Source organism: Theobroma umbraticum, unplaced genomic scaffold, assembly GCF_002168275.2.
Source record: "Theobroma umbraticum cultivar Fairchild unplaced genomic scaffold, ASM216827v3 scaffold_130.0, whole genome shotgun sequence".
Lineage (NCBI taxonomy): Eukaryota > Viridiplantae > Streptophyta > Magnoliopsida > Malvales > Malvaceae > Theobroma > Theobroma umbraticum.
The window spans coordinates 275,315-299,518 of NW_018397264.1; the positions used below are offsets into that span (position 1 = coordinate 275,315).

The following is a 24,204-nucleotide window of genomic DNA, read 5'->3' on the forward strand; positions in this document are numbered from 1 at the left end:
TATCTGGTTTCCGTTTCTCGGGTGAAAACAAAGCCATAAAGACAAGTAAACAGGGGGTAATAAACAGCCTTCAACCTGAATTTTCTTCAGGATTAACTGATAAGAGCACATCTGATTCATGTGTCGAGTAAATAAGGGTGTGGTGGCATGGCAGGCATCAGCGAGGCGTGATGGTGGGGATTACGCCGCTAATAAGTTCACTTCCTAAGATTTCAGTGGTCACTTGGGAATTCCTTCCAGAGTAGAGAGGCAATGAGGCATACCCTGCTGACATACTGCCTGCAGAGGAGGCATCTGACCCTGTTGGAATCAAATCCGACTCCGGAAGCACTGAACATAAGTTCTCCAACTCTCTCACAACTTCCAACATCGTTGGTCGTTCCTGGGGATCATCCTGGCAACACTGCAGGGCCAGTGCCATAAATTTCTTGACGCGCTCAGAAGAGTATGAACCCATGTTCTGGTCTATGATGGAAAACATCTGTCCGGATTGACAAGCTCCATTAACCTGTAGTAGATGTTTACCGGAAATGTGTTATGATTTGACAAAAGAAGTCTCGATATGTTTATTTATCAACGATTCAGCAGATGAGAAGATTTTCTACTTAATAGAATGTAGAGTTTTAAACAATAGTGGGTAGCATCACAGTGTTTCTAGCTATGTTGTTTCATTAAGAATGTTGAGATGAATTTAGAGAAAGAATCAGACAAGGGAAAAGATGTTTCTAGGAGGCATTTTAAATTAATTCCCTGAAAATGATACAAAACTCAATCACCAAAATCAATCCCATATTTGCAGGAAGTGATTTACCTCTCGGACAATATTTCTACCATGAGAGATAGGCTGCATCCCTGTCAAAAGTTCCAGAAACACTATTCCAAGGCTATAGACATCACTTTTCTCTGTCAACTTGTGAGTCAAGAAATATTCTGGATCCAGGTAGCCCTATACAGAAAAACAAAATGGAAGTGAACTTCATTAAAATATTGCAAGGAAATAATTAGCCAACAAAGCAGCATAAATATTTGACTGCAAGCAAGAACTCATGCATCAAATGATGGCTTTAATATTTCAAAAATTTATGTTCACAAAATATAATTTTATCTTTACTAAGCAGTCGAATACATAGCATTCAAACACTCCTGGATATGTATATCTTTACAAAGTTATGCTAGTTTGCTTGTGGGGAATGTGCTATTTTGACAAAGTTCTTACTGGTGTGCCTTTCACAACTGTGGATACATGAGCTGAAGCTCCTTCAGCATCTGGCACTGGTGCAAGCCTTGAGATTCCAAAATCAGAAACTTTAGGAGTAAACTTGAAGTCCAGCAATATGTTGTTTGCCTTAATATCCCGATGAATTATTGGTGGGTCAGCTTCATTATGCAGGTAGAGGATGCCTTTGGCTGAACCCAATGCAATACGCAATCGCAGAGGGAAACTCAAGGTATGTCTGTATCTATCTGTGATTTTGCACATTAAAAAATGTAAAATTTTGCAGCAATATAGAGCAACAGTTAAAATCACTGAACTGGAAAGGTTTTCAGCTTGAAGGTAGCAGACAAATATCAAGCTGAAGTCACACTGCATGTATCATTTGGAAAATTGCCAGGATTTTTCAGAAATTAAAACAAGAACAAAAAGAAGATAAAGCATTATACATTTGAAAGAATCCACCTGTACAGTTTAGCCAAAAGAAAGGTATTGCTGTATTTAGCATGTAGTTTTATTCTAAAAACCGCTTGTGGGGTAAAAGTTTGTATCCCATTAAATTTTCATTGCTGATCCAAATAGCATAATTCAAACCGTCACACAACTATATATGCCCTTAATATCAGATAGAACATGAGAAATTTACCTGAGAGAAGATCACGGAGAGAACCATTGGGCATAAACTCATACACTAACATCTGCAAAGAAAAAAGCCAAGCATTATCTATCTATATATTTATTTTGATGCAGATATCAGGTATTTTGAGAAGGTCGCTATTTCTTGTAAATGCATCTGACTTAAGCTGAATTGGTATCTTTTCATACAACAGCACAATAAATTCAGTGTAATGCATAACTAGCATGATCAGTCAATATAATTGAAGGAGCATTAAGAGGATCTGTAGGGAATATTTGCAGCCTTGAAATGTAAAACATAATAGATTTATCCAGTTAAAAATTAGTCAACATAGTCGACAATAGTGTATGAGCAAGTTTGCAGCAAGATTATTCTACATTTATGAGAGGCATTGGTGATAGCTCCAGTGAAATTCCATGGGTTAGCTATTTATGCATGGGCTTTCCCATGATTTTCTGTGACTGGTTTTCCTTTTTTTCTCCCTTTCTTGTTAAATCTTTGTTTCCCTTTGCATTCTGTTGTATTAGTTTGTTAAGTCATGCTCTTCCAAGAAATGGAAGGGACTGCAGTGACTGCACCTGCTCGTCTTGTTCGCTACAATATCCAACCAAAGAAACCAGGTTCCGATGATGTAACCGTGACAACAGTTCTATTTCAGTTATGAACTCTATTTGACCCTGCAACGATCCTTGTTGGGCACGCTTTATTGCTACTACTGTTCCATTAGCCAAAGTGCCTCTGTAAACCTTTCCATAGCCTCCTTGACCAACTTGAGTGGTCTCAGAGAATCCGCTTGTAGCTGCTTCAAGTTCTACAAAGCTGAATTCCTTAACACTTTCAGTTCTGATCGGAACCTTAGAAACTGCAGTGGGAATAAAAAAGGAACAAGGAAGAGGATTTATTTTAGAATGATCATTGCCTTTATATATGGCAAGAGATGATAGCCAGGGCAGATGAGATATTATATGTGGACTTACTTGACTTTTTTTGTAACACGTCATGCCGGGATTGAGTGCTCCTTTTATAGAAGAGGACCATAATGGCCAAACATATTGCTACAAAAGAGAATACAGCCCCTAAGATTATTCCAATTAGGGCACCTTTTCTTAGTCCTGATTCCAGAGGCTGGAGATCAACTGAAATAACAATAATCAGTAAGCTAATTTCCACTAAAGAAATGCAGAATACTTGAAAACTACTGGAGCACCTTGTCCAACACAAAGAATATACTAGACTATTAACCAGAGGATTAGCACTGGGAAGGGAAGAACAAAAGACAAAAGGATTTACTCACATGCCAACAGTAGAGTAACAAATCAACATGCATAATGTTCATTGAAAAGGTTTCTGACTTCATTTTCTACTTTCTGTTATGTTTTCTTTTTCTTTTCTATTCATGATTTTTCCCTAGCCCAAGCTTTTCTTGCTGAAGGGAATCTTATATTTCTATCCTTCAGATAATAATAAAAAAGATTTACATCGAGAGTACTAATGAATGGGTAAGACCCTGATAAGAGGATCCTTGTTCTTTCATATACTAATTTATATGAGAAAGTAGAAAGCATGTAAAACCTCCTATAAAAGACTCCTTATTTCTTAGTTAAGATTTATAGAGAAAGGTTGGCAGCCAAAACTTTCTCCTGTTGTATGGAATGTGCTGTCTTCAAATGATAAAGAACGTATTGGATTTGCAATACATGATCATATTAGTAAGAAGTGAATGTGTTTTTGACAGTTAAGGTATCCTTTGGCATAACTATCAGTTATGACTCTTGTTTTCTGTTTCTCTTTTTTGTTTTTTTTGGAAACAGCAAGGGAAAAACAGGTTTGATAAGAAGCTTTTGTTTAAAGAAAAATGAAAAAGAAAAGGAGACATTTACGACAATTATTAACAGTCTCAGTTAGATCTCAAAAAATGAAATTAAACTGTAATTGCTAAACGAAAAAGATGCATGGTTGAAAAAGGAAAAGAACAAGGAAAGAAAGATACAGTAATGTAGAGATACCATTATAATAAGGTCCGAGCAGTGTAAAGTTGAGCAGCTCATATGGACCAAAGGTGTCATTCGAAGGAATTGCAAAGGTAGCAATCATGTCTCTGATTCGTTGGATCTCACTATGGTTGAATGTAGCAGTAGTATTGCTAGATCGAGGGAAAATTTTTAAATACAGCCGCAGCCTAGGACCCCTTTGCCATATAAATGAGTCGACAGCTAGTTGATAAAGATCCAAGCCAAGACTGGCTGTTATGTACAACCTATATGGCACGGTATATGGACGAAAATCTGATATGGTAGGACTTCTTAAACGTAACCCAACTCCAAGAGGTGCAGCACAGAAGCAATAGAGAGGAGATTCTGGGACATATTCAAAGTTTTCACTTAGAGGACAAGATTGAGGTGGGCAGCTGTTATTAGAGTTACTTGAGCTTCCAGGTACAAAATCATCATCTCCTATTGTAATTCCACAGAATTTGGCTATGTTTAGTTGATTGGCAAAATTACAGACAGGATTGCCCTCAAGCCTAACAATCCAGGAAGCACCAATCAGAGATTATCAAAGTATTTGCAGTTGTTGTGTTAAATAAGTATAATACATGCTTTTATGTATCCAGAAAAATAAAAATAAAAACAGAAACAAACACATTACATGTACTCTTTAAAACCAGGCTCACCTAATTGTAACATTTGAAGGAGGATTGATACTGCCTGAAATATTTGAAAGTGAATTGTTCTGGAAATCTCTGCAAGTAAAGCATATGCAGAGAGGATCAGGTATGTGCATGTGACCTAGACAGGTCCAGCAAGTCAGCCACCATGCTGGATATACTTAATCACAATAGCAAAAGATATCATAAATATCTCAACAATATCCTGCTTTCCTATTTCTTCAAGAAAACTTTTCCAATAAATGCATCTGAAAATCTTGGCATTCTGCCCCAGTGACTTACATGATGAGTCTTGCTGCAGCAGTAAAATTCACATTTTGCCAAACAGTGGAGGGAACATCTCCACTTAACAAATTGTTTTCTAGTGACCTGCCACACAAGGCAAGCTTCATTAAGTCAGTTCGTCATACTATCATTCAATTTGAATAAGATACGAGTAAATTTCTCAAATTTTTTTGAAAACCACGCTAAAATAATCCAATCAACATTGCTGAAACAAGCAATATGAAATTCTTGTGAAGGAAATTGGAAGTAAAAACTGAAGAGTACTTCTTACAATCTCTGAAGATGAGGAAGGCCTGAAAAGTTTGAAGGGATAGATCCATTCAGCAAATTGTAGGATAGATCACTGCATATTTAAAGAACAAAAACAACGATCACTCATTTTATCATATAAATGAAAAAGAAAATTTGTAAATGGTACCAGCAACTAAAATTTGTTCGTGTGTGCATGTTTCAGAGAGAGAGAATTGAGTTTTAGTGACTTTGTATATCAACAACCCTTACATAGTTGTGATGTTATCAGAAAGCTTATTTGTTGGTATCCCTCCAGTGAGTTGGTTACGGCTCAGATCGCTGTAATATGAACAACACAAAAAATTGAGATATATTTAAAATTTGGTAATCTGGGAAAACATTGCTTAACTTGTTTAAATCATCATGCATACAGAGCAACATCAATATCAAAGGTCAAGTGTACAAAGTAGCAGTATTTCAATATGAGTAGCTTTGTATCAATAATAGAACAGAGGCATTGGTAAATGTATCAACACACAAGTAGACATGTTACAAAGGAAAGCTATTAGAACACTCTTAAAAATGCTCAAACACTTACAGATAACGAAGGGGTTGAATATTACTGAAATCAGGAATAGCTCCTTGCAAGTTGCAGTTCCTAAGACTTCTGTTGAAATGAATGGAATAAAATAACGCAGAAATTTAGCAGTTTGGAGACGTCAATGAATTTAAAAAGAGGGACTGTAAAAGAATGGTGAAGACACAAGACTATAAGAGCCCATGCTACAACTCTAACATTTGACTAATCTTGATGTACTTATCCCCTATCTGAAAAACATGTTTGATGGTATGCTTTCATAGGAAACCCTGAATAAACTGAAACCAATAGAGAGGGAGAGAGAGAAGCTGACAGTTTCACCAGCGTGGAAATGTTGCTGTAAGAAGTAGGAATCTCAGTTCCACCAAAATTGTTATTATCTAGTTGGCTGCAATAAAAGGAAATAGTAGTGTGAGAATTAATCATAATTCCATTCAAGGAAACCATAATTATTTCAATAGACAGCAAAAAGATGGAAGAACTTTAGGAAAGAGTGTGTCACACCAGATGATGAAGCTGTTCAATCAACAGTCAACTAATGTTTAGTAAAATTTCACAGGTTAACTCATTTTACAAGAAAATGGTCATTAATAGAGATGCTCCACTGCATCAAAGTCATTAGTTCATTTGGATGTATCAAAGGCAAATAGGATAGATATAGCAATAGTACTAGATTTCTTCTCCCAACAAACAAAAAAAAAATTATTCTTCTTGTACTTTGTATTTACATGATATTAGTTAATTTTGAACTAAATTGCTGATATGCTTCATTCATTAGCAGCAAGATCCTAAAGAAATTGGTCAGGGACCAGCACTTAAAACTTTGATATTTTGAACACTGGTAAACGAGACAATCTAATAGAAGTTAAACATACGAATACTTAAAAGGGAAAGCATACATACAGTATTTTCAAGCTTCGCATCTGTGAATATTCTGATGGTAGATACCCTGATAAGTTATTATTGTCCAACAGGCTGCACATCCATGGATATAAATCTCTGATGTTATTCTGTTAAGAGTAACATCCGTAATGCCATTGAATTATTACTGAGCTTACAAGTGTAGAAGCTGAGGCATGATGGAGAGCTCTGATGGAATCTGTCCACTAATTGAGTTGTTGTTCATGTGACTGGGGTTAACAAAATGAATAAAAGAAAAAAGATTATTAATGCAATTACTTCCTAATAAAAAAGCATATACTTTAGTATTATCTACTCACAAGTGCTTGCAGCTGACCAGATTTGCAAAAGATTTGGGCAGTGTTCCTGATATCTGATTCAAATCCACCTGCAACATTAGTAAGTTAGGCAGATAACCAAGCTCGTCTGGTAAAGATCCAGAAAGCTGATTTCCACTCAAAAGCCTGCAACCAAGAGTAGTCTTGTAAGCTTTCTGCAATCATTTACTTGAAAAATTGTCATATTTTTAACAAGAAATATCTTGCTCTGTTCTTACAATGTATCAGAATTAGAAGGGAAAAACTGGAAGAAAACAAAAGAGAGAGAAGCAAATCAAGAACCATTTCCTAGTGATTATGTAACCATATCTATCTCCAATCAGATGAGAGATGAGTTCTCAGAATTACATCTGAATTTACTTGCACAAAATAAAAATTTTTAATAACATTTAAGAATCGGAAACAAGGCTCATACAGTAGTATTAACCTTAGAGAAGAATGCAGATACATCATAAAGAAAAATGCCAGCTAGTTTTTGAAAGAACTGTTCCTCATTAGTATAACCCAGTGTTATTATGTGCTTGAGTTATGATTTTTAGAAATGGTATCCAATAACATCTATGGTATTCTAATCAACCTTCTCATTCATGCCAGTCACCATCTGCCAACACCCTCTTTTTTCTTTATTTTGGATAAAAGAAATAACTCCTTTAACCAATACCAAAGGAGGGAGACTTGCAACTGCAGAACAACTTGCAAACAACTACTAAAACACAGAAACAAAAACTATCTAAGAACCAAAAAAACTGCTGACTAATTTGCTAGGAGAATCTGCGATCCACTTGAAACCAGAAGCTTTACACCTAACAGAATTAACTATTAGCTGAAAAGTATTAGTATCAATCAGACAAGAATGTTGATGATGCATGAAGTTTCTTACTCTCCATATGTGGTTGATATAAGCATTCCCATTTGCCAATATTTGTGCATCATGCATTATAGCCTTCGACTTGTACAGGGAGATATGAAGTCAATCTATAAATTCTACTATCCATTAACTGATTCTAAATCATTTTGTTTGTATCTTATCAGAAAAAAGAAATATCTGGCATCCCAAACATATTAACCCTTCCTTTATACATGTTTTGACACTAGAAGCATTTTTTCTTGCTAAGCACAAAATTGCTTTCCAATCTACAGAACAAGTGAACAAGCTAGAAATTTGTCAAGCAGGTTGCAAGGAAGAAACACCATTGATAAAGTTTTTGATAGGAAAAACATCCTTTTGTTACTTTCTGAATATGAATTACTTACAGGAATTTCAAAGATTTTATATTGCCTATCTCCTTTGGTATGCTGCCAGTAATATAGTTCCACATAAAATTCCTGCTCAAAAGGAAGGAACAGACGCAATAAGTTATTGATGATGAAGCAAGTATTTGACAATAACTCAATGACAGACAAGGATGAAGATTTAATATCCCTACCAAGATCAACCCAAAAGTTAATTGACCTGATACCACTTACAATATAGTCAAATTAGATAGTTGGCCAAGTTCAGGAGCAAGTGTTCCAGAAAGATTCAAATTTAGCATCCGCCTGCATCACAGGAGAAACAAGGCAAAAACAGAAAAATATTACCCTGATATAGTTTTGAAAGATTTATCAGTAAAACATACCATCCCAAGTCTCTAGCATTTCTTTAATGTTAAGATTATCATCTTTAACCACCGCCAGTGAAGAATCAAACCCGCTTTGGGAATCATTTCCCACTAGTGATGTAAAGAATACTAGCTCAAAAGTTAGTGCAGACAAAAAGTTCCCGAGGCCAATTAAGTCGACTGATATCACTCTCTAATTCTTCTTCTGTTAAAAAGAATGATCTTTGTGGATCGATCACCTAAGCCACTTCAGGTGCATGTCCATAGAAAAAAAATTACGTCTTATAACAAAGAAAAACATGAAAGTGACAGAGTGGGGAGAAAAATGCAACATCCAAGAAATCTTTCTACTTTGAGATTATTAACTCCCACAATAATAGTTGTTGTCTTGTATCAAGGATAAATGTCTTCACTCTTCAGTTAAGTGCGCAGTTCAACAAGGATATTGCAAAACAATCATAAGTTTGATAACGTGGACATAACATTTCAAAGATTAACTTATAAGAGCAAAAGTTAGATATAAAAATAAATTAGAGTAATCAGAGAGCAATCAGTGAATAGAGAAGCGTACAATTCTTGAACATGGAAATAACCATCATCTTGATTCGTGGTGCAGATTACCCCAGTCCAGTTTGATTCACATGGATCACTTTTTTTCCAATTTCTGAGAGTTTTTCCTGGATCTTTGAGTTGATGCCGAATCGCATTCAGTGCGTCAGCTGTAATTCAACACAAACAACCTTTAAAAAATGATTAACACCACAGCAAGATGAAGCACAAAATTGTCTCTAGAATTTGTCATAATTCTTTTGCTTAAGAACTGAGCACAATCAAAGAATTTAAACCAAAACAAAACCAACCGTCCGATGGATAAGTAAGCTGTCCTGAAGCAAGAAGAGCAAAGCAACATGAAACAAGAACAACAACAATACTTAGTATCGCCTTTGCCATCTGTCAAACATACATGATCAACACAAAACATTCTTATGATCAGTACAACTGTAATGAAAAGAAGCTCATTAAAATCTATATGAAGAAAAAAATTCAGTAAATTACTTCATTAAACAATTCAAAAAGACACATACATTATATTGGTGCAATAATTTAAAAGAAAAAAGAAGGAACAAAACAAACTTAGCACAGCAAATATAACAGCAGAATAGCAAAATAAAGTGTGAAATGCATGCTATTCTTTCTAGGAACCACAACAAGACAGTGTTAATGCATGCAAGAGCTAGCATTATTAACACAAACAAATGTTAGGGAAAAACAAAAAGAACAAACTCAGCAACATATAGATACATTAACGAGCTACAAGAATGATGGAAGTTAAACCTTGATGCAATGCAAAGGCATAGCTGTAAAACAGGTTCTAGTTCAAGAGGAGTTTGACAGTTAGTTTTTGCAGACAAGTGGATATAAAATGAAGGAGAGAAGCATTTTTGGATGGGAACATCCTATGAGTAGCAAAGGTCAGAAAGGAAGATTGGGTCCGCACAAGCACAATGCTAGCTGCAAACATTCTTCTCAAATATCAGATGAACAAGAGTAGGTAAAATGGCACGGTCCAAGTTGGGAATTTTAAAACATAAATGTGGCTTTCAGACTTAAGAGGACTTTGTCTTTCAAGCTTACAAAAGCTGATAGGTTAGACAGAGCCTTAGTTTCTATAGGTGCGAATCCTTTACTACAATCCTTCCCCGTCAAGATTATACTTGAGATTTTATTTTTCCTAACAGAATGCGCATAATAAAGTCAACTTGTTCCTGTGTTGCCTTTTTTTTTTTTTCCTGACGTTTTTTTTTAATCTTAGAAAAAAAGAGAGGAAGTAGACTAGACATCTCTCGTATCTTTGTGTCTTTGTTGTGTCATATAAATATGGAGTATTAATATTTATATGTCTAAATATGAATATAATACGATTATCATATTAAAATTTTAAATATATATACGGATAAATTTAATGAACGTGTATGATGACACAATATGATCATATCGAGTTAAATTTTATAAAACATAATTAATATAATTAAAATTTATATGATGTATAACTTGTTTACACAATTAATACAATTTATATAATTAACACGTTTAAAACAATTAAATTAAAAAATATATAATTAAATATAATTTTAATATTCAAATTTATAATAAAAAATTATAAATATCATAATATATATTAAATATAATAAAAGTTAACATCAATAAATTTAATTAATTATAAAAATTTTAATATTTATATAAACTATTGAATGAAACTTAACATATAATAAAAACAATTTACATAATACGTGAACATGACTAAATAAATGAATAATAAATAAGTCATTACACGACATGTAAATCTAATTAAATAAATAAATAATAATTAAATTATTTACCTGAGAAGTGAATATCACTAAATAAATAAATTACAAGTTATTCGGATATACAATTTTGAATGAGTCTCATTTTCAATGAATTAAGCGAATTTGACAGGTTAAAATACGATTTATTCATGTTTTAGACATACCGACATGATTAATACATAAAACATAATTAACTTAAACCTAAATTTATTTTTTAAAAAAAATAAAAAAATTATATACCAACTAATAAATCAAATATTCAGATATAATTTAAATTTAAATTCATTTAAATCCATGGTGCATATCCAGAAAGGAGCAACTCAGCACTTGAAAGTCGTAATAATCATGAGGAAAAACTGGAGTTGAAGAGATTGGAAAAGGCGATCCCTAAACGCCGAACGATCAGCGATGAATCGCCAGATATTCAAAGTCAGAAGCCGGAACACAGATTCCGTCACACATAGCCAGATATTCATAGTCCAATCCTGTCCATTTCCATCCTATTTGCGCAATCAAGCAGGGGCCGTTTGCCAAAAAAATAAACAAGGGAAAGTAGACTTTTCCATTCATTCTTTATCTGATCCCATAACAATTCCAAATGTCAAGTATCAATTCAAAGGCAATAAGGCAACCAGGTCATCATCATAAACAAAGGAATGCTTCTTCGTACATATATTACAACAATCTTTGGCGTTTTCCTACGGCCAATAACCGTAAACTAACTGGGAGTGCTATGAAAAGTACAATGCAATTTTCAATGACCGTTCATTCGACAACTTGGGAAGTTAAAACCCACACGCATGTCCCGTCCCTGACTGGTCAGTACTAGCTTGGAACAACCTCCAAACTTTTTTCTATTACAATATATTAAAATGGTTTAGAGTGAAGGTCAAACAAACTCCATTGACACAGTAAACATGCACCATATAATTAACAAAACTCTACCCTTCCAAATTGAATGAGTAAATGATGTCTACCCAAGAAAAATTTTGGTTAAGAAACACCCATCACTTAATTTGATTGACAATGTTTACCATTAGCTAAATCAAGAGCAAACAACTTGTTCCTCGTTTTCTCAATTTCACTCTTTTAAGGCAGTCTTAGCTATTACTGCTTCACATAATCTGATGGTAAAATTGACCATAATACCACATAATGCATGAGAGGGTAGCTGCAGTAATACAATTTGGCTATGAGATAGCAACAGCATAATATGCTTCTAAATTCAAATTATTCAAATGTAAACAAAAGAAATATATATATATATTTCTTTTGTTGACATTGAATAATTTGAATTTAGAACCAGTTGACAAGCAACAGAACTTCAAACAACAAGAACGTCATTGAGTTGTAATCAGACACCTCGAACCAACAGTTACACCACTTGCATGAATCACCCTTTGAATTCATGCATTTTTAGGCTTTAACAAATAAAAAAAAAACCCTAATCTATTGAGTTGGTCCAATAATGACTGATAGAGACTAGATAAAAATGCCCCCTGATATAATTTGTTTTGCAAATCCATAACAAATGAATCATTTAGAAACAAAAAAGCATCAGCATTCAGTGTTACAATGACAAATGTATGATTAATACTTGACTTACATACAGACACCCTCCTCTAATGTCCCAAGCTCCTCTGAAGTCTGATAGACGAACCAATGTGATGAAAGCACACAAACAAATCTGCCCTTGTTGAAGTAAGAACTGATTCTTTTCCTCATTGAAGATGCAATTAATAACTTGGATACCAAAACATACCCTTAATGCCTTCTGGATCAGGTTCAAAACCTAAATTCCGATAAAACTCCACAACTGCAAAGAAGTATAACAAAATTATTTGAAAAAATTCAACAAGTTATATACATATAGACATATGACATAATTTTGCAGCAGTAATGCAAGAGTGAATCTGTTTTAATGTTTCAGATTGGAGTTTAATTTCATGGAAAAAACTTAAATATAAAGGGTGCGATACCTTGACTATCTGCAAAAAGTGTTATATTACCAATATCCCTCTGTAGAAGAGTCCTTATCAGCTTTTCAACCATGGCCTTACCAAGGCCTTGGCCCTGCATTGCATGTATACCATTAGAAAGCAACATTGAAGATTGCACAAAATAATTATATATGTAAGTCACACAGTTTATTATTTTTTATAATCAGGGAGGAGGGAATCCCAAGTACTTAGTCTATGGATCCCACTCCAAGCATTGAAAAAAGGTTTTGATATCCCAACTAAAAATTAAAAAAACATTGTTTGGATAATCAAGACCTATTCAATCTAGGCTTTATTTGATCTAAATAAATATTGCTGGTCGGTTATTACTTATTACCTAGGTCCTTCCCGACACTAAGCAGCTGAATTCTCTAGTCTTACATGCCAAAGGCACAATCATGCTACAGTCAGAAATTCCAGCAATAAGTGGATACCCTTTTTCCCCAACCAGAAAGCACAAATGCCTTATACTGATTTTAAAAGAGATCCAGTTTATTGACAAAGACTTTCTATTTAAGTATCAGATTTTTGAGGATCTATCCTAATCTATTGTGTTTGTAAATATACAATTTTCTTCTCAGGAAAATAACCTTTACTTACAAGACCATCATACTTGCCATACTCAATTACCTGATAGCTAGGATCAACAAGAACATCCCAGATTGTAGCATTGAATGCATGATCTGATGTAGCACGAGCCATGCCAATCAGCTTCTTTTGTTCATCCCCTTCTGTCAAATAACTTCCCCAAGTACACTAAGATGTTTATCAATAGTTTCGGGAATAGAAAGATGGTTAATAAAAATTTACATGAATTACTGCAATTAAATAGCAGGCATTTCAACATTAACAGCATACCTGAACTAGGCAATTTCCTAACAGAATGCAACGTGGCTACCATGTAACTATTTTTTAAAGCTGCAGCTAGTTTTGACAATGGCCTCCTCGGCCAGCCAACCTATTGAAACATGACAGTATCATTACATGTGTTAATAAATTTGACTTCTAAAAGAAAGGTGCAGAGTACAGCATAACTTACAAGCAATAAAATTGCAATCAGTGTAACAGCTTACACACTCCGTCACCCATTATCTGGATGCATGCTAAGAAAGATCCTTACCTTATCACACAGGGCTTGAAGCTCATAGATATCCACATCTCCTCCGGAAGAGAATATTATTTGTTCAACTTCTCCATCCAGTTGAGACTTTTCAACAAGCACAAATTCTTCTGGCAACGGTTCTTCCTCTTCTTCAAGCATGGATGGTGGTTCAATTATTTGAGTTGTGTTGTTCTTCAAAATCCTATGAAGAGAAGCAAAGCAGAAGCTTTCTCCAATGAGACTAGAGAAATGAGGCAAATGTGTTGTTTCTACTGGTACTATGGTAAAACTGGGTTACAAATTCGCTTGTAAGAAGAGGAAAAATTAGAGTATTGAAAAGAGAACTCGCACGCACACACAAAAGAATGGGGATCAGAATCTAGGGTGTCCAAAGGACTTAACCAGTCCCTTTGACGCTGAACGAAGGCCTCATTGCCAGAATGAAATTTAGATAGGACAAAAACCCAAACTATGTTTTGGAAAACCTTTAATACTTAACAGAAAGTTCACAGAAACAGAGAAAACAGCAACAATGTAAGATTACCAATCTCAGCATAAACATGCATGTGAGTGTCTATGGTCTAAAATAACAAACAAATCAAAGTACCCAGATCTAATGGACTCCCAAAAGCTAGCCTTGAGTCGACATCCCTTAAGCTTTCTGTTTGCTGCAAAAACAAAAACACAAGTTCAAATCCTAGGTACGTTATAATTCAATCTTGTCTTGCTCTTGTACAACAAAATTCTAACAAAGACTAAAAAGCCAACTCACAAGTACAACAATCCAATAATAGAAAAAGGGCCACCACGACAAGGAACAAGCAGTCAACTTAACATAAATCAAACAAGCGGCTTTAAAACCCTTGGAACCAAAACAGAAAAGAAAATCAGTCATGGGGCGGACAGTAAATACCCCTCCAAGTCCCATGATTTAGATTTGGACTGAGAGGAAATAACAACTGATTAGATACTTGGCAATGGCAATGGCAATCGTAGGAAAGAATTGGGCGTCTGCAAAAGCACAAATGAAACCCCATCAAACAAAAACAAGAACAAAAAACAAAAAATTGAAAATCATTTGAAAGGGTTGCCCGTGAGTTCTTACATAGAAGACGGCGCAGCAACGTTGTGAGTAAGCATTTTCCTTTTCTGTTTATGTTTTTGGTGGTGGATAGTTGGGATACTTTCTGGTTATCCTCGCCGAGGACTCGACATTCTCATTGAGACGTAGACACCACGAATGCCAAATAAAAATATCAACTACTGGCCACTTGCACTCGCAGAGAAGCCAAACATTTCTTCAAATTTACCTTTTCTACTCCTCGTTTTTCAGTTTTACATTCACGCCCCCCGCCTAGCCTAACGATATGAATTCCCCTACAGCTGTCACGCTGAAGGCTTTAAAAGAAGCAGATGACAAATACAGGAACCTTGAAAAGATTATAACGGTGAAAGCAGCACGTTTTATCAAGTTAGGATTTTAGAGGGGGGTTAACATCTCATGATAAAATGGTATCACACTGAATCCGACTAACACTTGATCCACGCAAAGCACTTATAGGGAAAGAGGCAAGCGGGTAACCGATGAGAATAAACATGTTTTCGAATTGAATGAAGGAAAGTATCACATCAAATGTTTTTTTTAAATAAAAGTGCTTTAATCTGCTTAGAGTAAATAGAGTATCTTTTAAAGTTTACGTATGATAATGATGGAATCAAGATTTTAAGTTTCAATAGATAAAAATTAAAAATTTTAAGAAACAACGACCCTACTAACTCCTTTTCCTCTGTAAGTGTTACATATTTATTTAGTTAACATTTTTTAATTGTGAGTAATGACATCGTAATATACAATTACATCTATATATTATTTATATACATATATAAAAAGGAAGAATTTTTATTTTATTTAAAAAAGGATTGGTATGTTACTTTTTGAATATAAACGATGTATTAATTATTGAGTTAATTATTTTTGAAAAAATAATTAAAAGTTTAAATATAGTTTAGTGTATATGGGTTGGAATAATGTGTAGGTAAGGATTTATGTGGTGTTTAATTTTGTACGCGAGTTTGGATTTTAGTTAAAGTTTGGGCCATTACGAGTCATGTTAGTTTAGAAGTAAGGAAAAATTTAAAAGGGTTTTATATTTGATGTATTTTTGTTGTTACAAATGTTATATAAATTTTATATACTATTGGTGAGCTAAATGTTGTCATCTTATTAGTAAATAAATTCAAAAATTGAGAACCTTAAAATTTAAATACTCATAATTTTAAAATATTTAATTTAAAAAGACTGTGTAACTTTTATTTTTGTACATTTATAAGGTTATCAAATATAAACCAAATTTAGAATAGAATTGTTGAATTGTGCGATTTGGAGAACCAATTCAATGATTATTTAAATAAATTTTTTTAATGTAAAATCAATTCAATAATTATAAATATTCAAAATAAGACAAGAAATTTAGAAAGGTCGAAATCAATGCATATGGAAAAGGAAAATAAGGGGAAAAGGCATTAATTAAATTATAATAATAACAGTTAATATCAATTTAAATACTCATGAACTTTTGCTAACAGGATACAAATCACCACGTCTAAAATTGATATGATGGATTTTCTTTGTAATTTTTACTTTGAGATTAATTTCAAAAGTATTTTTTAGTATAATTAAACCGATGTTTAAATACTCACATAAGATTTTTATTAAGAGAATTATATTTTTTATTGACTTGAAGATACACAATTTCATGATTATATGTAAATTGTAAGCTATAGTTTAATCATATGATCAATTATTTAAGTGAAAAAATAATAGTTAATATATTACTTTCAAGTTTAAAAATTTAAGATTTGTTGGACTTTTTTTTAATTAATTGAAATATGATGGAACGTAAGGAGTTGTGTGTTGATGGTTTATCGAGAAACGTGCATGAATGACAACTCATGGAGTATTGTTAATTTGGAGATATCTATATCCAAACTTAATTATACACTATGGGATAAATTTTAAAAAGTTATTATAATTTTGATCATTTATTTAATTAAATTCCTTATTTTTTATTATATTTAAATTTTAATTTATGTTAAAACATCAATTTATCAGGTCATGTGTCACATGAATATAAAATCAATTAATATTAAATTTAACAACAATCAAATTTTTATTAGAGTTCAACTGTTTTTGAACTAAAATCAAAATTTAAATACTTATTTAAATATAATAAAAAATAAAAAAACTTAGTTAAATAAATGGATATAATATAAGACTTTTTTTTAAGGTTTAAGCTTAAAATGTAGTTTTTTTTAATAATTAATAAAACAAGATTTAAACTTTACTTTTTAAGTAAAAAAAAATATACCGATCAATCAATTAAATACTTGGGTGTATTGAATACCTTAATTAAATAATACCTTAATATAGTACTTATACCCTTATCGTAACCTGATTAACAATACCTTAATAAAACAGATTAAAACCCAATACCATTTTTAAAAAAAAAAAACCAAACCCATTTATTTAGTTAAAAAGTAGGTACTCACTAAAAAACCTACACAACTTTAATTTAATAAATAATAATAAAATTTATTCATGTATTTTATAAATCAAAATTAAATTAACAAAATCAAAATAAATTTTGTAAATAGACAATTTATAAATTCAATAAAAGATTTATTAAGTACGGATAATGTGTATCCTAAAGGTAAAGTAAAAAATTTATCATTTATAATTGAGCGGGATTACTGAATATTCTAAACTTCCTATTCATAGACTTAAAACGAATCCATAACGCCAAACCTTTGATTCATTATCCATTATTACTCATATAGAGAAACACTTTTCAACATTATATTTATAATAATCAATTTATAATTCAAACACAATATTTCCCTTTTTCTTTCATTTATTTTTTTTATTTTAAATGAGCTGTACTATCCAAATTCATTTTATTTTCTTTCTCCAAATTCATTCAATCCAATATATAGTGTAAATTTTTGGTTTGGTAGATATTCACATCTTGACAATCTAACAGAAGGGATAACGAAAAAGGTGAAAGCAACCGAATATCATTTGGCTTTTTTTTTATTATTATTGAAATTTGGAATTTTATTTTTCTTTATTATAAATAAAAATAAAATAGTAATATAGAACAACTAATTGAGGGAATAAAAATGCAATGTACTTGTCCTAATAATTGCGTCTTTATGGAGTTCCGTGCCACGTCTGACGCATCAGCCCACCACCTCTTTTCCCTACGTTCTCTTTTGACCTCCATAATTCGTCATGGATTTTTGTTCTATTCACTAAACTGCCATTCTTGTGCTAATCCCATGTGGTCCACGTGGACATGTAACCTTTCACCTGTTTTTTCCCTCTTTCCCTTGACCAACTTTATACAATCAATTTCTACGTATAAAAGAGTTATATTATTAAGTATTGATAAAGAGTTAAAGTAAGATTTGGATAAAAACACTAGGATTGAATAGTAATCATCTCCCATTAAATAAAATAAAATTTATGATAACATTAAACTTATGAGATTTAATTTGGATAAAAATATTAAATTTGAAAAGTAATTCTCTCCCATTATATAAAATAAAAAATAAATTATGATAATATTAAACTTATAAAATTTGATTTGGATAAAAATAAAGTAATCTTCTCCCTTTATAAAAAAATGAGAATTATGATAATGTCGAACTTATGATTTTCATGTTTGATATTATCATTTTAAATAAAATCCTCAGCCAGTAAAAAATTAACATATAAAGAGATTCATTAAAATATGGATTAGATGATAATAATAACAATAGGAAGTAGGGTTAAGAGAGGGGCTTCATTATTTTATTATGGGTAATAAGTAATAAGCGAATTGAAATATGGTAGGATAGGTATCGTAAGCATGGAAACTTTGTCATATGGTTCCGGCTTTTAAGAAGGGCGTGAGAGCTCTTTTACTGTTTTACTTCTTTGGAAGATAACTTCAAAATGCGTGAGCCAAATCAGATTTAAGAAAGAAACAGCAAAAGCAAAAGAGCGGGAGGCGTCAGGCGTGGCTTGCCTGGCTGTTTCGTTCCACTGAATCACTGTTGAGTTTGGTTTGTGTTTTTTTTTTGTCAAAAGGTGAGAAAGAGAAAAAAAGGAAATGGTTACGTTTGGAAATCCACAATGAGTAGGAGGCCATTTGCGTAAAACTTAGTCATTAGCTACAGTTACTTTTTTGTTCATGGTCTCTGTAGGTCATACATCTGCTTCACTCCCCTCGTTTCATTCCTGCAAATGGGTCTGCACTCTGCTCTGCTGTGGACCTGAAACTCTCGCTGCTTGGAAAATTAAAACCTCAAAACTGAAGGCAAGATAAAAGAAGGGGAAAAAACAATGGTCTCAGACAACAGCTCTGTCACTTCTTCTAATCGTTCGCCGGCATCCAAGTTTGGCAACTCCTTCACCACTCGGTAATGTATATTTTCTCTTGACACCCACACCCATATGCACATGCATGATGTATGATGCATGATGCATGTGTGTCATTTAGTTTTACATGTATACTTGGCGTGGCATTTGGCAAGCCAAACGCTGATCATGTTTCTTGCACAGCAGTTATCTTCCTTGTTTCTTTTCTTAATGATTAGTGCATTTGCTTTGTACGGTTTAGTGTTTACTAAAACACTAATTAAATTGAGTCAGAGCGTTTTCCTTTTGTTTTCTGGTGATGGTTTGGATTAGAATAATGAGATCTCTTGTCTTGTTCATAGGTTTCTCTTTAGATTAATAGTTCATTATTCTAATGTTATGTTGGACTTGCGTTGGTAATTACAAATATTCTTTTTATGATTTTTTTAACATTTATTTACTATATGGCTATGTTGTTTTGTACGAGATCATTCTGTTTGATTGAGTTTTCCTTAGGCTCTCTGCTTTCCCTAATTTAGAATGAAGATAATGATCTGGAGAGTGAGCCTGTTGATTTGCTGTTGTTGAAACAACTGGCTAACCAAATAGAAAACAAAAATTCTTATCAACCTAAAGTTACCAAATAAAAATTTTTATTGTTAGTGTGGCTTTCAAATAACTTTTGGCGACTTTGTTTTATATTGGCCCTTGGCATTGTGCCATCATATAGATTATAGTTTGTAAAGGAGTCGAATGCGTGATGTACTTGTATGGACATTATCTTTGCACTCATTAAAAAATGATGTTGGGTCTTTAATGCATTGTTAAACAAGTTCCCAGACTGTTTTGAATCAACATGTTGATACATATTACTCATAATTCATTTCGCTTTCAGAATGTAAAGAAGCCCTGCAAATCATATGTAGACTAAAAATAATTAGTTCATTAATATCTGGTATATGCTGCTTCTTCTTCTTCTTCTCTTTCTACTTCTTTCAAAAAATTTTCCATGCCTTCAGTTGCTTTTTCTACCTTTGTTTCACATTTCCCTTTTCTAAGAATAAAGTAAAAAAAAAAAAGGAAAAAGTAAAAACATTCATATTCTAAGCCTGCATGTAGTTGTCTAGAAGGAACTATCACTAGAAAATAAGGCATTTTTATATGGTCCCAATTCTGGGGTTGTGCTACTTTGCCAAAAGTTCATTCTGGTACGATATTGTTTAATACACTGCTAGCCAATTTGGCATTACTGACTTCAAGTTCTTCATGCAGAATCTTTTCAGATGTTGCAGGGGATATTACAATTGCTGTTGATGGAGAGTCCTTTCTACTGCACAAGGTAAGCTTTTCTTTACAATCATTAAGCCACTCTTTTGGTATATTCTAACGAGTTGAGGCCTGGTTCATATTTATTGTTTTGGTATATGATTTCACTAAAGCGCTTTGACTTTTAAGGTTTAGCTGTTGTTTTTTAATTGGACATCATTGAAGCTTAATAGACATTTTGAAAATTTGGAATCAGATCTTTCCAATCCATAGAGGGAAAAGAAAAAAGTAGCCATTTTATGACCAAGCATCCCTGAACAATTCAAAACATAGCTTTATTTTGCTGGATCTAGCTTGAATTTGTTTACTCTGTAATGAGTGTATAGGTGGGTAGATATGTACTGGCAATGTGTTGGCAATTGCAACCCTATTAGGTTAGAAATTGAACTAATGGGTTTAATTTTTGCCTCGCACAAAAGGAATATGTGAAATTCACATTTCTTAATTACTTCAAAATTAATTGAAGCATGTTTTTTGTTTTGGTTCTCTCAAGTTTCCATTGGTATCTCGAAGTGGAAAGATCAGGAAAATGATTGCTGATGGTAAGGATTCTAATATTTCAAAATTGGAGCTCCTCGACTTGCCAGGAGGACCTCAGACATTCGAACTTGCCATGAAATTCTGCTATGGCATGAACTTTGAGATCACAACCACAAACGTTGCACCTCTGCGCTGTGCTGCAGAATATTTGGAAATGACTGAAGACTACCGGGAAGAAAACCTTATTGCACGAACAGAGATTTACTTGAATGAGGTTGTAGTTCTAAGTCTTGAGAAGTCTGTGGAAGTCCTTTCTACTTGCGAGACACTACCTCCAATAGCAGAGGAAGTGGGAATTCCAAATAGATGTGTGGAGGCTATTGCCATGAATGCATGCAAGGAGCAGTTGGTGTCAGGTTTGTCTCGTTTAGACTGTGCCAGTGAAGCTTCAGAAATTAAGAGTGGATGCCTGGAGTGGTGGATTGAGGATCTGTCAGTTTTAAGTATTGATTATTATCAGAAGGTTATATGTGCCATGGGAAGAATAGGTGTTAGACCAGACAGCATTGTTGAATCATTAATGCATTATGCCCAAGCATCACTGAAGGGTGTTGGAAAATATCAAAGTTGGAATCCAGTAAGAATGAAACCAAGTCCTGGCATTGGAGAAAATGACCAGAAGACAATTGTGGAAACCCTTGTAAATTTATTGCCAGCAGAGAAGAGCTCTTCCATTCCTTTGAGTTTCCTTTTTGGGATGCTTAGGATGGGAATTATGGTGGAAGCTACCATGGCCTGCAGGCTTGAGCTTGAGAGGAGGATAGCTTTTCGATTGGAAATGGTTTCACTTGATGATCTGCTTATACCATCTCTCCTCACTGGAGATTCTCTATTTGATGTTGATACAGTCCACAGGATACTTGTAAATTTTCTGCAGCTGATTGAAGATGAAGAAAATGAAGATTGTGGGTATGAATCAGAAGGCCTTGGTTCTCCGAGCCATGGTTCTTTGTTGAAGGTGGGACGGCTTATTGACACATATTTAGCAGAAATTGCTCCTGATCCTTATTTGAGTTTGCAGAAATTCGTTGCTATGATAGACATATTACCCGATTATGCTCGAGTTATTGATGATGGGCTTTATAGAGCAATTGATATATACTTGAAGGTAGTTTTCTTTTCGCAATTAAATATAATCTCATAACATCTTGGAAATTATTCTATGCTTTCCTTCTATTGAAGGGTATATGTTGTTCAAACTTAAGGGTTTTTTTATCTCATTTAGTAGTATCATGTAACTTTTGTGTCTTTTGATGGCTGAGATGCTTTTCAAGTATATAGTCAGAATCTATGAACAGAATCTTCATCATCTATCTTAGAACTGAAGGCATATGTTGACCTTCGTTCTTCCCCCCACTTTCCCAACAGCACTACCACCCAAAAAATCTCAGCTGTTAGTGTTATTCACCCGCTGTTATTATTATTATTATTGTTGTTATTATTATTTAATTTCTTAAATATTCTCCATTGGCTCAGATTCCTTTGAAATGGGTTAGTTCTGCTACTTTTTCCCCTGTAGGAACATCATTGCCTGCACAATTCTTACCTTTTCTCTTAATTGGGATTTGCAACAATCATGCGTTTGATTTTAAAAGAAACCTTTAGTCTTCTTTGGCAATGTCTGTTTATGGTTTCAAAGGCTGACTTTGCTTTGTTTAATACCACTGATTAGTATTCTATTGGCTCATTTGAATTTTTAATTTTAAAGATCAGAGAATCTAGTTGAAAATTAGCATTGGAATGCTATATGCATCTGAGTCATTGGCTTTGTTTATATTGGGTTTAAGCTGAGCTAGATATTTCAAATTTTCTTCTAGGCTCATCCAATGCTAAGTGATCAGGAGTGCAAGAAGCTCTGTAAATTCATAGACTGCCAGAAACTCTCTCAAGAAGCCTGCAATCATGCTGCACAGAATGATCGACTCCCAGTACAGATGGCAGTTCGAGTCCTATACTTTGAGCAGCTTCGTCTGAAGAATGCCCTGTCTGGAAACTCTGGAGATGGATTCCTGTCCCAGAAAATAAGCAGTGGTGTCCCCAGTGCTGCCATGTCCCCTCGAGACAACTACGCTTCTCTGAGAAGGGAAAACCGAGAACTCAAGCTTGAGATTTCGAGAATGAGAGTTAGGCTGAGTGAGTTGGAGAAGGAGCAGATGTTCATGAAACGGGGGCTGATGGATAAGTCAGGAAGTGGGAAAACTTTCTTTACCTCTCTATCTAAAGGGATTGGAAGGATCGGAATTTTTAGTGGTCCTGCCGGAGGAAAACGACAAAAATCAAGCCGGAAGTCACGGGGATCAGATGGGAAACCGGAAGGAGTCGCAGGTATTCTGTCTCCTAAAATTTTTCATCTTGTTGTATGCTATTTAATACTAGAACGTGAAGCTTCTGAATGTATATACGACTTATCCTGAATTTCTTGACATGCTCTTCGTTTGTAAGTGGATGATTAAAGCAATGTTCAGCCTGGACGTGACCATGTACTCTTTCTCACACGGTAGCTTAACAACCAGCAATCCTGAATCCCTCCAAACTCACCAGCCCATAGCCCAGTACGATAGGGGCCTCTCAATAATGGGGGCGAAAGGGAGTTGAGCCTTTCTTTCCTACTTACAACTGTAATGGTTTTTTAACCATTCGTTACTCCTAAATAGGCCTTGAGGCATCAGGTTTGCATTCTAGGACGAGAGGGGTGAAATTTATGGGATGGGAATAGGGTAAGCTCAAGACTATATGTACCAGAAATTTGTCCCTTCGTAATGGTAAGTGTTCGATTCTAGCTCCGGCACAAACAGTGGGGTAGTGGTGTGTTAGTGTAGCAGACGTCACTTCTCAATTTTTATTATTTTTATTATTATAATATATTAATTTGATATATATAATATGATTACTTTTATAATTTGATACTGGATTTTAAGATGAATATATAAGAAGCTGAGACAGACTGAGAAGTCTCAAAAGTTTAATACGGTGGGTTATTGTATTTACTTAGTTTTTCGTATAACTGATATTTAGT

General features: G+C 33.8%; 3 protein-coding genes across 3 annotated transcripts; 1 reads left to right on the forward strand and 2 right to left on the reverse strand.

Annotated features, from left to right (window-relative positions):
* Nucleotides 1–60: 60 nt before the first annotated feature.
* Nucleotides 61–9,422, reverse strand: LOC110421341 (putative LRR receptor-like serine/threonine-protein kinase At5g37450). The gene is made up of 20 exons (XM_021434920.1): nt 9,332–9,422; nt 9,043–9,190; nt 8,338–8,409; nt 8,125–8,196; nt 6,853–6,996; nt 6,691–6,762; nt 6,536–6,607; nt 5,946–6,020; nt 5,633–5,701; nt 5,305–5,373; nt 5,075–5,146; nt 4,801–4,887; nt 4,525–4,593; nt 3,857–4,374; nt 2,828–2,986; nt 2,429–2,712; nt 1,860–1,911; nt 1,217–1,464; nt 812–946; nt 61–508 (listed from the first exon to the last, which is right to left on the reverse strand). Exons 1-20 carry the CDS (start codon nt 9,420–9,422, stop codon nt 158–160), a joined length of 2,859 nt encoding a protein of 952 aa, XP_021290595.1. The 3' UTR covers nt 61–157.
* A 2,720-nt stretch (nt 9,423–12,142) lies between these two features.
* On the reverse strand, nt 12,143–15,279 carry NSI (nuclear shuttle interacting). The gene is made up of 8 exons (XM_021434940.2): nt 15,027–15,279; nt 14,835–14,932; nt 14,529–14,589; nt 13,940–14,123; nt 13,678–13,777; nt 13,450–13,550; nt 12,799–12,892; nt 12,143–12,635 (listed from the first exon to the last, which is right to left on the reverse strand). Exons 1-8 carry the CDS (start codon nt 15,059–15,061, stop codon nt 12,556–12,558), a joined length of 753 nt encoding a protein of 250 aa, XP_021290615.1. The 5' UTR covers nt 15,062–15,279; the 3' UTR covers nt 12,143–12,555.
* A 3,917-nt stretch (nt 15,280–19,196) lies between these two features.
* LOC110421345 (Phototropic-responsive NPH3 family protein) lies at nt 19,197–24,170 on the forward strand. The gene is given in 5 exon segments (XM_021434927.2): nt 19,197–19,384; nt 20,595–20,661; nt 21,142–22,296; nt 23,006–23,495; nt 23,498–24,170. Coding segments are annotated over 5 exon segments (1,821 nt in total). The 5' UTR covers nt 19,197–19,307; the 3' UTR covers nt 23,530–24,170.
* Nucleotides 24,171–24,204: the final 34 nt, after the last annotated feature.

Coding starts and splice junctions, on each gene's coding strand:
- LOC110421341 (XM_021434920.1), bottom strand. CDS start 9,422: ATGGCAAAGGCGATACTAAGTATTGTTGTTGTTCTTGTTTCATGTTGC. Junction 8,410..9,042: donor TATTTCCATGTTCAAGAATT/GTACGCTTCTCT, acceptor CCTGTGATGCAG/GCGGATGCTAAATTTGAATC. Junction 6,021..6,535: donor ATGCGAAGCTTGAAAATACT/GTATGTATGCTT, acceptor CTTTTATTGCAG/CCAACTAGATAATAACAATT.
- NSI (XM_021434940.2), bottom strand. CDS start 15,061: ATGCTTACTCACAACGTTGCTGCGCCGTCTTCTAT. Junction 14,590..14,834: donor AAATCATGGGACTTGGAGGG/GTATTTACTGTC, acceptor TTGTTTTTGCAG/CAAACAGAAAGCTTAAGGGA. Junction 12,893..13,449: donor TTGTTGATCCTAGCTATCAG/GTAATTGAGTAT, acceptor CATGCAATGCAG/GGCCAAGGCCTTGGTAAGGC.